Source organism: Myotis nattereri (genome assembly GCF_964212035.1).
Source record: "Myotis nattereri genome assembly, chromosome: 8".
NCBI classification, from domain to species: Eukaryota; Metazoa; Chordata; class Mammalia; order Chiroptera; family Vespertilionidae; genus Myotis; species Myotis nattereri.
In genome coordinates, this window is record NC_138083.1 from 19,222,899 (window position 1) to 19,237,263 (window position 14,365).

The window sequence follows — 14,365 nt, forward strand, 5'->3', positions numbered from 1 at the left end:
GAACATCCAACCTCCTGTCATAAATGTTATTTCCAACTTTAAAGGAATGAATGCCGCTCACCACAGCAGTCATTGTAAAATGCATGCTGCATTAGGGATACGTAGCCTCAGGGAGGTGAGCAACAGACCTTGGGAGAAATGGTTAACTTGAAGGTTTCAGTGTTAAGCGAAAACTATTTCTTAGTCTTAGAAACTTAACTCACTGATGATGAGAAATAGGACAAAGATAGGTGTAACTTAAATTTTAAGGTTGTTGATTGGTAAATATACCCTAACATTGTCCTTGATCTGTCTGGATCAAGGTTTTTCAGCCCTGGCACTAATGCCATTTTAGACTAGATGATTGTTGTGTGGGGCTGTCCTGCGTATTGTAGGATATTTAGCAGCATCCCTGGCCTCTACCCACTACATGCCAGTAGTAACATCCCACCACTCAAGTGGCGACAATAAAATGTCTTCAGACATTGCCAAATGTCCCCTTGAGGGTGAAAATCACTCCCATTGAGAACTGCTATTCCAGACCAGGTCCAATGGGCTAACCCTATGGTCGGCAAACTGCGGCTCATGAGCCACATGCGGCTCTTTGGCTCCTTGAGTGTGGCTCTTCCTAAGCCTTAGGAGTACCCTAATTGAATTAATAACAATGTACCTACCTATATAGTTTAAGTTTAAAAAATTTGGCTCTCAAAAGAAATTTCAATCGTTGTACTGTTGATATTTGGTTCTGTTGACTAATGAGTTTGCCGACCACTGGGCTAACCCAATGCTTTGCTAGAAATGCAGAATCGTAGACCCCTCCCAGACCCACGAACAATCTGCGTTGTAGTAAAGCTCCAAGGGGTCTGTGGGTACACGCACCTGGCCAATTCCACACCCATCTCTGTGCCCCACAGAGTCGGATGTGTGATGCTCTCTCATTGCAGGAAGCTGATGAAGCCTTACTGCGTAATCTGCACCTTCAGATTGAGGCCCAGTTTCTGCAGGACGATATCAGTGCAGCAAAGGACAGGAACAAAAAGGTAACCACAGCCCTTCTGATGCTCTTCTCCCAGGCAGTCCAGGGCACTCGTGCCTGAAAAGTGAGACTGCTAGACTGGGTTACTTTTGTGTGCATTGCTCCAGAATCAAGTGGGAGATGGGTTGGTTTCTAGACAGTTCTTAGTGAGCCAGACATGTGTAGAGGAGGAGGCAAAAGTATGTGTGTGTGTTGGGTGGGGTGTTGGGAACTAGTACACTACAGTTCACAGAGAGATTTTACATAGATATGTCTTGAATAAACTACAGCCTATAAATTGTTTCAGCTCAGAAAATGCAATATATATGTTTTAACTCTTCTTCTGAGCCAATTAATAGAGGCATTCAGGGGCCTCTCATGTAACCCTAACCCAGCAGCTTCTTAAAGGCTTGACTTTGGGGGGGCCTTGATGAACTGGAAAAATCAAATCCTGGAGCTGTATGATCATGGACAAGTAGCCTAACCTCTCTGAGCTTTTTTATCTTTAAAATGCAGATGACAGCCCTAGTGGATTTGGTTCAGTGGATAGAGCATCGGTCTGAGGACTGAAGGGTCCCGGATTTGATTCTGGTCAAGGGCCCCTACCTCTGTTACAGGCTTGATTCCTGGACCTGGTCTGGGTGAGTGAGGGATGCAACCAATTGGTGTATCTCTCTCATATCGATGTTTCTCTCCCTTCCACTCTAAAAGTCAGTGGAGAAATATCCTCGGGTAAGGACAAATAACAACAAAAACAAAACAAAACAGAAAAACATGACAATGATGGACTCTCCTTCCTACAAGGCTGCGTGGTTAACTCCGTGTAGCTGACCTTTGGCCATGACCCTGTGGGCTGACCTCTGCAGTGAGCTCTGCAATAGCGGCAGCCCTGCCTCCCTACTTTCTACAGGCAGCAAGAGCTGCTCTACATCATGGGAAGTGTTGGGAAATGAATGCCCTGGAGCAGCCTTAGCCAGTGATGGATGTGAGTTGCTGGATATGTCCCCAGCTATCTCTTACCTGCTGTTCTGCACCAGCCTCCAGAGATCCCCACTGGGCCTCAGCTCCCAGTGCTCACAGTGGTAACTTACCTGGTAAAACACCCCTTTTGGGCTGCCTTGCCCTTCCTATCTCACCTCCTCACTCTACTAACATTTTCTGGCATCTTGTCTAAGTAAACTATTTGCACTCAGACCGTTTTCTTTTCTTTTTAAAAAATATATTTTTATTGATTTCAGAGAGAAAGGGAGTGGGAGAGATAGAATCTTCAATGATGAGAGAGAATCATTCATCAGCTGCCTCCTGCACATCCCACATTGGGGGATCGAGCGTGAAACCTGGGCATGTGCCCTGACTGGGAATCAAACCATAACCTCCTGGTTCATCGGTCAATTCTCAACCACTGGGCCACGCTGGTGGGGCTGGACTAAGACCGTTTTTTTAGGATCTGTTGATGTCAGCTTGAGTTGCTATAAAAAAATACCACAGATCGAGTGTCTTATAAGCAACAGAAATTTATTTCGCACAGTTCTGGAGGCTGGGACACCAAGATTAGGGGGCCAGCCTGGTAAGATTCTGGTGAGGGCCCTCTTCCTGTCTTCTCCCTGTGTGCTCACCTGGCCCTTCCCAGGAGCATGTGCTTGAAGAGAGAGAGAAAGAGAGAACCAGCTCTCATGCCTCTTCTTAAGAGGGCACCAATCCCACCCCAGAGCCCCACCCTTATGACCACATCTAAATCTAATTATTTCTCAAAGGCCCAGCCTCCAGATACCATCTTACTGGGGGTGAGGACTTCCACCTGTGAATTGGGAGGGACACAGCATTCAATGTATAATAGTCTTCTTCTGGGGAAACCCAAACTGAGGCTCCATGATAATGCAGGTGAAGCACCTGGTGTAACCTGGACCTTGGCCAGTGCTCAGCAAGCATTCGATCCTCTTCCTGCCTCAGTGTGTATCTGCTTCAGCACAAAGGCAGTCCTGTTGCTGTGCACTGAAGGGATGTTCCCTCCCGTTGGCTTCCTCCAACTTTCCATCAGGCCTAGCCTGGTTTCTCCTCCTCTCCTGCCCTCCTGACTCTGCTGTACTTTTCTGGAATCCTGGGAGCAGTACCTGGGAGCAGTTTCTAAGGAGCTCAAAACATTCTTCAGGGCAATTTACAATAATCCTGTATAATAAAAGCCTAATATGCTAAGTGTCTGGTTGTCTGTTCAACCAATCAAGGTGTAACATGCTAATGATATGCTAAGGCTGCTCAACCGCTCACTGTGATGTGCACTGACCACCAGGGGGCATATGCTCTGACCAGTAGGTTAGCATGCTGCCGGGGTCCAGTTGATCAGGACTGAGTGAGGCGGGCTGGATATGCCCTGGAGCCCTCCCACGGTCCCTCCCTGACTGGCCAACCTCCCACATCTCTTCCCTCCCCGGCCCCAATTGTGCACTGGTGGGGTCCCTCTGCCTGGCCTGTGCCCTCTCGCAATCTGGGACCCGTTGGGGATGTTGGAGAGCTGGTTTCGGCCCCACGGCGGAACGACCAGTCGCTATGACATGCACTGACTACCAGAGGTGGACGCTCAATGCAGGACCTGCCCCTTGGTGGTCAGTGCGCTCCCACAGAGGGAGCACTGCTCAGCCAGAAGCTGGGCTCATGGCTGGAGAGTGCAGCGGCAGTGGCAGAGGCAGTCTCTCCTGCCTCTGTGGCAGCACTAAGGATGCCCAACTGATGGCTTAGGCCCACTCCATCAGTCAGACATTCCCTAGGCCTCCCGGACTGTGAGAGGGTGCAGGCTGGGCTGAGGGAGCACCCCCCGACACACACACCCCCGAGTGCACAAATTTTGTGCACCAGGCCTCCAGTAATAATAATGATGATGATGATAATAATAATAATGGTGAGTGCTCACACTATGACACTCTGTGCATTATCTCATTGGACCCCAACAACAGCCTCTTAAGATAGTGTCTTAGGTCAGGTTCCCTGTCAGCAGAGTCTAAGGTGGTGATTTTAAAAAATATATATATTGATTGAATTTTTGCAGAGAGGAAGGGAGAGGGATAGAGAGTTAGAAACATCGATGAGCAAGAGAGAGACATCGATCAGCTGCCTCTTGCATACCCCTGACTGGGGATGTGCCTGCAACCAAGGTACATGCCCTTGGCTGGAATCGAACCCGGGACCCTTCAGTCCGCAGGCTGACTCTCTATCCACTGAGCCAAACTGGTCAGGGCCTAAGGTGGTGATTTTTGTGTGATTGCTATTTGGCTGGAGAGCACCTAGGAGAAAGGGAGGGAGGAGAGGAGCATAGGGGTGGGAACTGGGCTGGCCCGGTTCAGCTGGAGCCTCAGTCTGATCCCACCGCTGGGTTGGGGGTTCTGGGTCATGAGTCTCACCCCACTAGGCTGTTCCCACCTGAGGTAAGAGGGCCGGTTTTTCCTACTCCTGTGCCATCTAGTCACTGGCCTGGGTTGGGTGGGACTGGATTGGGAGGAGTTGAGCTACTTCCTGGACAAGATAACCATTGCCTGGAGGGGGCACAGCTGTGAGACGGGTCATCAGTCCTCACGCACAGAGCTGGGCACAGTGCTCTTCAGATTGTGATCCCACTTTTATAGAAGAGCCTGAGTTTTAGGAGCTATTGAGAGCTTGCCCGCGGCCACAAGCAGCTAGCAAGTGATTTTGTCTGGAACCCACGACCAAATTCTGTCCTTTGAAGCAGTGCCCGGCTCTGGGGTCAGAAAGGGCCCTTTGGCTGTCATCGGTTTGGCTCAGTGGATAGAGCGTCGGCCTGCGGACTGAAAGGTCACGGGTTTGATTCCGGTCAAGGGCATGTACCTTGGTTGCGGGCACATCTCCAGTAGGGAATGTACAGGAGGCAGCTGATCGATGTTTCTCTCCCATCGATGTTTCTAACTCTCTATCCCTCTCCCTTCCTCTCTTTAAAAAATCAATAAAATATATTAAAAAAAAAAAAAGAAAGGGCCCTTTGTACCCTCTGGGGCTTGGTCCTCCTCTGCTTCCCCCCTTAGCCCTGTCTGCAGGGCCCTGTGAAGACAGCAGCAAAGCATGCACGTAGCTGATGGGGAATGAAGCAAACCGAGCCTGTTATCCATCGGCCCGTTGATCCTGTGAAGATTGGAGATGTGAAGATCGTGGCCTGTGCTCTTTGTGACAGTGGACTATGAGGAAGCCTTCATCCCGGGGTCACCTGGTCCTGGAGGGAGAAACTCGGGCAGCTCAGGTTTTAATGAGAATGTTGTCTTTCCTCTGACAGAATCTTCTGGAAATTCAGACCTACACTAGCCTCCTGCAGCAGATCATCCAAACCACCCCTCAAGCAACCGCCATTACTGATGGGACGAGGGAGGTAAGAGCTGGGGCCCAGGCTGCAGGAAAGCGCATCTGGAGGTCCTTGTTACAGCACCTTGGGCCTAGCTCACACCGCCCCGGAGAGGGGAAAGGTGTCAGGCGGACAGACTGCGCGGAGCTGCGGTGGGTTAGCTCCTCCCCACTCGGCTTTGTGTTCACATGTGAAGTTTACTCTTGTTCTCCTTCTCAGACTGTGAACGCTACTCTTTAGACATCTGAGGATATAAATGTTTCCCTGACCGTTTTCTTAGGAGTTTTCTCTTGAAAATCATGGGCTGTTCTTCCTGGTATAGTTTATAGAAACTGGCAGACTGTGTCCAATGCCCTCACCGGCAGTGTTTGGGAGTTTGTGTTGCTTTGGGTCTTGGCTGCACTGGGCATGTCAGGTGTTTATTTGCTTTTGTTTGTTGCTCTTCAAATAGGAATGTTATGCATGTCACTGTGGTTCTACCTGCCTCACCTAAGGACTAATGACGGTGAACATTTTTTCAAGTCCTTATTTGCCATCTGTACATTTTCTTTGTTGAAATATCTACTCAAATCTTTTGCTCATTTTTAGATTGGGTTTTCTTATTCCTCATACGAATTTGACAATAAAATTTGAATACAGAGAGACTCAGGTAATTAGTGACTATATTTTCAAGATACGGCTCTGCAAGTTAGTGGCTTAAAAACTATTAGGAAAGGATAGAAATGAATGAAGATGACATTTAAAAAATGGGGATTTGGATGTAAAACATTATTCCCAATAATATTCCACATTCCTTCTCCACTTAACTCTCTAGCTGCCTCCTGCACACCCCACACTGGAGGATCGAGCTTGAAACCTGGGCATGTGCCCTGACTGAGAATCAAACCGTAACCTTCTGGTTCATAGGTCAATGCTCAACCGCTGAGCCACACCGGCTGGGCCGTAGCATGCTTTTAAAATCATATCATCTTTTCCCTGTAACAGAATTCTTCTGAGTTGTAAGATTATAGAGACTGTCTGGACTTACTTTGAGAGCATCAGTGATCATTAGTGGATCATTAGCATCGCCAGGAACTTGTTAGAAATGCAGAATTTGCATAAAAATCTCCATTTTAGCAAGATCTCCAGGGATCCATGTGCATGTTAAAGATGGAGAAACACAGATACCACATTCTTTACTAATCTTAGCTTAAAAGCTCTACAGATGAGTTAAACGGTCACTTTCAGGTTTGTTTCATTGATTCTTGTTAATGTCTTAAACAACATGTCTGCCACATTTGCTCAAATGAGGGTGTCATTAGCAGTGCTAATTACAGGAACACAGGTCAGCTGGTTAACATGTCAGTAAGCAGCATATCAGTGCCCTCTCACCAGAGGCCACTGGGTTCACACCTGTAGTCACATAAAGCTGAGTTCATTTTTCACTGCAGGAAGGGAGGGTGTACACGGTGGAGACTTGCAGGGTATCTGTGGGGGAGGGTCAGGTAGGCAGGGCCCTGCTCTGGGCTGGTGCTCTCATAAGGGGCTGGTCCTATGGCTGAGTAGCTTGATCATTTCTCTCAAGGGGGCCGAGAAATAGAGTGTGGCTAAAGCTGTACCTGGCAATTCAGCAGCATCACTTGTGTTATCAGGGAGAGTGGATGGTTGCACAGAGGTCTTTTGGTCTGAGCTTAGGCACAGTTTCAGAGGGTCTTGTTTCTGTCTGGTTCCCCCCTGGTCCCAGAGTGACATCTTTAGATAATGGGAGTGGCATTGCTTATAAGTTTACTAGAGGCCCAATGCACAAATTTGTGCACCAGTGGGGTCCCTTGGCCTGGCCTGCGGGATTGGGCTGAACCCGGCTCCCCGACATCCCCTGAGGGGCCCCAGATTTCGAGAGGGCGCAGGCTCTCCGACATCCACTGAGGGACCCCACTGGTGCATGATTGGGGCCTGGGAGGGATGCAGGAGGTTGGCCAGCTGGGGAGAGACCGCGGGAGGGCTCCAAGGGATGTCCAGCTTGTCTCAGTCCCAATCGGCCGGACCCCAGCAGCAAGCTAACCTACTGGTTGGAGCGTCTGCCCCCTGGTGGTCAGTGCACGTCATAGTGAGCGGTTGAGTGGCCTTAGCACAGTGGTTCTCAACCTTCCTAATGCCGCGACCCTTTAATATAGTTCGTCATGTTGTGGTGACCCCCAATTTCATTGTTACAAATTGAACATAATTAAAGCATAGTGATTAATCACAAAAACAATATGTAATTATATATGTGTTTTCCGATGGTCTTAGGCGACCTCTGTGAAAGGGTCGTTCGACCCCCAAAGGGGTCGCGACCCACAGGTTAAGAACCTCTGCCTTAGCATATCATTAGAATATTACGCTTTGATTGGTTGAATGGGCGACTGGACACTTAGCATATTAGGCTTTTTTTATATAGGATGGTAGGGAGCATCATGGCCTGACGGTTAGTGCCAGCTACCAGTGACAGCTGCAGGGCTGTCTTCCTTCCTCTTTAATAAGTATCCAAGGGCCAACTATGTGAGTGGCACCCTGTAGGCAGGTGTGGGGAGGGATGTGAGATGAGGAAGGTGGAGCCAGACAAGCGGGCAGGGTGCTGGAGGGAGGCAGTCTCTCCATCCCGAGGCTGCAGGTCTAGAGTTCGCAGTGTGGTATATATCCTCCATTTCCTGGTACACATGGGCACGTGGTCCCTTCTGCTCCCAGCCACCCTCTTGTCTGCATCTTTGAGGTGGAGAGGTGGGGACTGAGACACAGAGAAACAAAGAGGACAGAGACAAACTGAGAGCCACTGAGAGCATGCATTCCTTCATGCACCCAGAAACACAGAACTGCACACCGGGGGAAGGTTCTTGTGCAGTTACATCTCAAGTCCTGCCTTCCCCGTGGGGTCAGGCCACAGGGCCACATTCTCACTTCCTCCCTTTAAGCATGTCTATCTTGCTCTAGCTGTCTCTGCCTGTGTGGTTGCTCCAGCCACTTTGCAGGGTGTTGGAGAGCAGGGGGCCGCCTTAAGCCTGTGGCCTTGAACACGAGTGCACTGGGAAAATGCTTGTTTCTGATTTTGCCTGGCTGTGAGGCCACATGCCCTGCGTCAGAAGACACTGCTCTTGACCAGCCAGGCTCTCGTGAAGCGATTTGGATGTTTTCCAATACACAGTGGAGAGGCGTGTTGGAAACGGGTGCCTGTTCTGAAGAGAGTGGAGAGGTTGCGAGATCTCCAGGACGTTCCATGGAGCACTGATAGGTGGTGCAACTGCCTCACCATGTCCCTGGCTTCCCTTGTGCCCTTGATCTCTGCTTTGTGAAGCAGCGATGTCTTAGCAGAGTTGATGGCTCAGGGGTCTGACCCGGCTGCCTGCACAGACACAGAGAGTAGAACCCAATGAGAAAGTGCCTTCCAAGTTTTCCTTTAGACAGAAGGGAAGAGGCCTTGTCCAGAATCTCTTATCTAGTTTGTGGCACAACCGGCTCTAAAGTGCAGGTCTCCCGACACTGTCTCTGCACTTTACTTGCCCTCACAGCATTAATGGCTCAGATGTTGGAGACAGACTGGATGCCTCAAACCACAGGCATGTATTTTTCACAGTCCTGGAGGCTTCAAGTCCAAGATCATGGTGCTGGCAGGGTTGGTTCCTGGTGCAAACCCACTTTCTGGCTTGCATATGTCATGCTCCTGCGTGTCCTCACATTGTCTTTTTAGGATGCGGCACAAAGAGAGGGCGAGCTCTGGTGTCTTCTTATAAGGACACTAATTCCATCCTGGGGGCCCCACCTTCATAACCTCATTTAAATAATGACTTCCCAAAGGTCCCACCTCCAGATGCCATCCCATGGGGAGTTAGGGCTTCAGCATACGGATTTGTAAGAGGGGGGACAAACATGCAGAACATAACGGGGCCCCATGCCTTCCTTGTCCCTTTCCTTTTTGGATTCCTTGGTACCCCAAGCATGTGTGAGTGCTGAGTCTGGCCTTCTTTGTGCAGGAGAAGCTCCTGATGGAACGAGAGGCGACAGCCCTTCAGAGTCAGCTGGAGGAGGGCCGGGAGGTCCTGTCTCTCCTGCAGGTGCAGAGAGCCGAGCTGCAGGCCCAGGTAGGCCCTGCGTCCTCTTGTCTGCTGCTTCCTGTGGGGCATTCAGCCACCTGTGTGAACCAGGGTTAACAACACGTTTATTCAGTGTCAGAGGAGTGCACACGTATCCAGTTCAGTGAGTCTCACAAACTCAACACGCCTATGTGCCCGGGGTTGCCTAGTTTAAACTTAAATTGTTTTTTAAAATAAGAAGAAATGGACACATGTTGGGATTTTTATTCTACCCTTCCTCAAATCTGTGCTTCCTGTTTCTCTCCTCATGACTGCAGATTGCTCCTTTGGATTACAAACGTGGGAAAGAGTATTTGCCCTGCTTAGAATTTCTTAGTGGAAAACTCTCAATTCCACCCCCACTTTTGGGGGCTAAATCTTATTTTGAAAACTAAACTCAACAGAAAAACTCCATCCTGTTTCCATGGTACACGCTTTGGTAACTTGGTGGTGTTTGGCTTCCTCTGAGGCCCTGAGAGGATAGACGGCAGGTGTGTGTGTGTGTGTGTGTGTGTGTGTGTGTGTGTACATTTCTGTAGTATGTACATATATATGTATATATAGAAGTGTGTGTATCCTATATAATAAAAGCCCATGGACCCCCCCGCCCCCTCAGAAAAATGTTAGCTATATATACATACAATAAAGTACATATAATGAAGAGGAAACCAATGATATTGAAACAATTATCAAAATATTACCAAAGCATATCCTATATAATAATATGTGTGTTTATATTATATACACTAGTCTCCCTTATCTGTGGTTTCACTTTCCATGATTTCAGTTATCTACGGTCAACTGTGGTCTGAAAATATTAAATGGAAAATTCCAAAAATCAACAACCCGTTAGTTTTAAATTGAGTGCTGTTCTGAGTAGTATGAGGAAATCCTGTGCCGTCCCTCTCCCTCCCACCCAGGGTGTGAATCATCCCCTTGTCCAGCGTCTCCACACTATATAAGTTTTCTGCCTGTTAGTCATCTAGTAGTCATCTGGGGTTATCAGATCCACTGTTGTGGTATCACAGTGTTCAAGTAACCATTCTTTTACTTAATAATGGCCCCAAAGCACAAGAGTAGTGATGCTGGCAATTCGTATATGCCAAAGAGAAGCTGTAAAGTGCTTCCTTTCACTGGAAAAAGGTGAAAGTTCGGTACTATCTTCGGTTTCAGGCATCCACTAGGGGTCCTGGGTCATATCCCCCTCGGATCAGGGGGCGACTACTGTAACAAACTATAGTAGTAAGTCTGATGAAACAAGCTGTGTTAGTCTTCTCTTTCTGCCACAATGAATTACCACAGATGCAGGGGCTCAAACAGCACTCCTTTATCTCACAGTCCTGGAGGTCAGAAGTCTGGGCAGGCTGGTTCTGGGTCTCACAGGCTGAAATAAAGATGTTGGCCTGCCTGGGTACCCTCATCTGGAGGCTCCGGGGGAGAATTGCTTCCAGTGTCAATCTAGGTGTTGGCAGAATTCAATTCTGTGTGCCTGTGGGCCCGAGGACCCTGTTTCTTTGCTGGCTATTGGCTAGAAGTTGTTCTAGAACAGTGATGGCGAACCTATGACACGCGTGTCAGAGGTGACAGGCGAACTCATTTTTTTGGGTTGATTTTTCTTTGTTAAATGGCATTTAAATATATAAAATAAATATCAAAAATATAAGTCTTTGTTTTACTATGGTTGCAAATATCAAACAATTTCTATATGTGACACGGCACCAGAGTTAAGTTAGGGTTTTTCAAAATGCTGACACGCCGAGCTCAAAAGGTTCGCCATCACTGTTCTAGAGGCCACCCGCATTCCTTGGTTGTGGCCCCCTCCACGTTCAAAGCCAGCCATGGTGCTGTGAATCTTTTCTTGTGCATCTTATTCTGACGTCTGCTTTTAAGGTCTCACGTGATTAGAAATAACTAGAATAATCTTTGTATTTTTTAAGGTCAACTGATTAAGAACCTTAATTATATCTGCAAAGTCCCTGTCAACATGTAACGAACACATTCATGAGTGTAACACCAAGGGGCAAAGGCCACGGGGACTGGAATTTTGCTTAGTTAGCTTGAATTAAAATACAGATGTGGCTGGGCCTACCCAAGAGTTTCTGACTCAGTAGGTATGGCCCAAGAATTTGCATTTCTAGGTTCCCAGGTGCTGCTGCCAGTCTAGGAACCACACTGGGATAAGATGGGTACCAAGTTGGGTCAGAATGTTCTACATTTGGTCCACCTGAGTGCCTGGCTCGGGTCCTCCACAGCCTTATTCAGGAGGTGTTGATGGTTGGCTTTTTGCTGATTTTAAAAGGTTTTAGTGGCTGCACAAAGTAGTAGCTAAACTGAGGCCAGCTATGACTGTGGGACTTGGTGGGGGATAGAGGAGGAAGAGCTCCTTGTGACCTGAGGGCTCCAGCTGGGCAGGGCTGTGGCAGCTGGTTCTGCCCGTGTTTAGGACATCTGATGCTTCCAGAACCCTCCGTAGCAGGGGCCTACAGGGAAGGTCTCTGAACCAGCAGCATCAGCAGCACCTGGGAACTTGACAGACCTGCACACTCATGGACCCATCCCGGACCTACCGAATCAGCAAGCTTTGTTCCGACAGGCCCTCCAGGTGTTTTCACAGGCTCAAGTTCCAGGACACTAGTCCACAGGATGAGAGACACAGCACCCATCCCTTTGGGGGTGGCACTTCTTAGGGGGTTGCCTAAATTGCGTTGACTTAGAATTTCTGTGACAGGAAAGTGAAAAAGTGTATTGGAAAGTGTAAAGCTACCAACAATTATGATATTCTCATCGAAGTCACTTAGCACCACCTGGTGGTAGGTTTGGGTAAGACTGTGTAGTCAGTGAAAGACTTGATTTCTTGTTTCTTTTCTTTTCTTTTTTTAAAAATCTTTACCAAGGATATGATTTTATTGATTTTTAGAGAAAGGAAGGGAGAGAAAGAAAGAGAGATAGAGGAAGGAAGAGAGAGAAACATCTGTCAGTTGCACCCTGTACGTGCCCTGCCCAGGAATTGAACCCGCAACCTTTTGGTGCATGGGATGATGCTCCACCTAACTGAGCCACCTGGCCAAGGCCATTTCCTTTTTTAAAAAAGACCTTGGATCCAAAGGAGTCTAGGGGGCTAAGAGGACTGAAGCAGGAGGTCACCCTTCAGATGGGGTTCACTGTGGGGCACTGTCCTGGGTCCCTATCTACCCCTGCTGTGCAAAGGCAAGCCCACAGCTGTGCTTGAACACTTACTCTTTCATTCAACCTTTACTGCCAAGCTCAGGAAGTTCAAGTAGCCGCATGGCACACACCTTCCGCCTGCCTCTCTCCACTGTCCACTTGGCTGCTTTTCTCCAAGAAGCCCTGGACTGGCTGTGGGCTGCTCTCTCTTCTCCTGTGGTCCTGTGGCTCCTGACACCTGCCCCTTTGCTCATCACTTCTCTTTCTGGAAGTCCCTTTTTCTCTTCAGGACCTATCCCACTAGCCCCTGGAAGCCTTCTCTGACACCCGTTAGCACCAGAGGGCCTCTCTGTGTGCTCCGTGGTGCCCAGGGCATGTCTTTGTGACCGGGCTGCCTTCCCCACGGAACTGTGGGCTCCTAGACGGAGGGTCTGTGTCTAGTTCTCCGACAGCCAGGCTGGTGCTGGACAGCGCCCTACGCCTGTGCTGAGGTAGCTCACCCAGAGACATCGCGTGAGCCTCCTTGGAGCTGGTGAAGGTGGGCCTCTTATTATTTTTCCTGGACACCCCTCCTTTGATGAATAGTTTAAATGATTGAGCTGTAAGGGCCACATAGATGTGGATATAAGTCCAGTTTTATAAACCTGGTTAGCATTTCACTGGACTTTGGAATCTTGGTTTCTCAGGCAGCACCACGTGGAGCACCAGTGCCAGTCATAGGTTGCGACTCATCCATGGAGCCTCCTGCCCTGGGCAGGTAGGTGGTCCTCCCACAGACTCTACCACAGGACAGCCACCAACCACCCACCAACTCATGAGATATAAGAAAGATCATGCTTGCCCTGGCGGTCCAAAGATTACAGATGACATTTCCCTAGTGAGAACACACTTGGGGTGGGGTGGGGGGGCGGCTGATGGGGCTCACACCGAGTCCCCTGTGTCTTGTGTCTTCTGTAAGAGTAGGCTGATACTTGCCTGTCCATCTGTGGGAATGGGGAGTTTTCCCTGGGCCTGGGAGTGTGTGTGTGTGTGTGTGTGTGTGTGTGTGTGTGTGTGTGTATGCGCGCGCATGAGCGTGCACACTGTTCGTCTACAGCTGGGAGGAGGCTGAGGCAGCAGGGTCCTTAGTTTCTGAAAGTGTCTCAGCCTGCACAGGTGGGTCTGAATCCTGCTGTGGTATCTGTGGGCAAGTCACTGCCTGTGTGCCTCAGTTTCCTCATCTGTAAAGTGGGAATAACAACAGCCTAAGGTTGTGAGGCTGATGAGTTGATCCACATTAGAACTCACCAACACAGTCATTACTCTCTCACTCCAGGCTGGGGAACCCCTACCCAAAGGGGGCGATAGGTCTCTTCATACACAGGCTTTTCTTTTACTCTTTGTTCTGAACACTTCAAACAGATAAAAGTGAGAGGACAGTCTCAGGACCCCAGATCTCCATCCTCCCGCCCATGCCCCCTGGTGGAATTCTGAAGCAGTCCCAACACCATGTCATCTTACCCAGCAATATCTCAACATACATGTTCAGCAGGTGGAGGTTATTTTTATAGAATGCAAGACCATTAACCCACCTTTAAAAGTAATAATAATACTATAATATCACTAAGTGTCCAGTGAGGGATCACGTTTCCAAGGGTCTCCTAATTTTTTAAGCTGAGGTGATCTTTACATATAGTGTCACCATCTTCAGTGCACCTTATGCCTGTTTGACAAGTGTATGCAGTAACCCAACCACAATCAAGATTTGGGACAGTTCCCTCACCCAAAATTCCCTCAGCTGTGGCC

At 48.8% G+C, this 14,365-nt stretch overlaps 1 protein-coding gene across 3 annotated transcripts in view; it reads left to right on the top strand.

The window, feature by feature from the left end:
* Nucleotides 1–14,365, top strand: part of BFSP1 (beaded filament structural protein 1) — a 65,557-nt gene that overhangs the window by 44,506 nt on the left and 6,686 nt on the right. For all 3 annotated transcript variants that reach the window (XM_081096974.1, XM_081096975.1, XM_081096973.1), the window contains 3 exons: nucleotides 924–1,019; nucleotides 5,268–5,360; nucleotides 9,317–9,424. In XM_081096974.1, coding sequence (XP_080953100.1) covers nucleotides 924–1,019; nucleotides 5,268–5,360; nucleotides 9,317–9,424 — 297 coding nt within the window. The remainder of the gene's footprint in view (nucleotides 1–923; nucleotides 1,020–5,267; nucleotides 5,361–9,316; nucleotides 9,425–14,365) is intronic.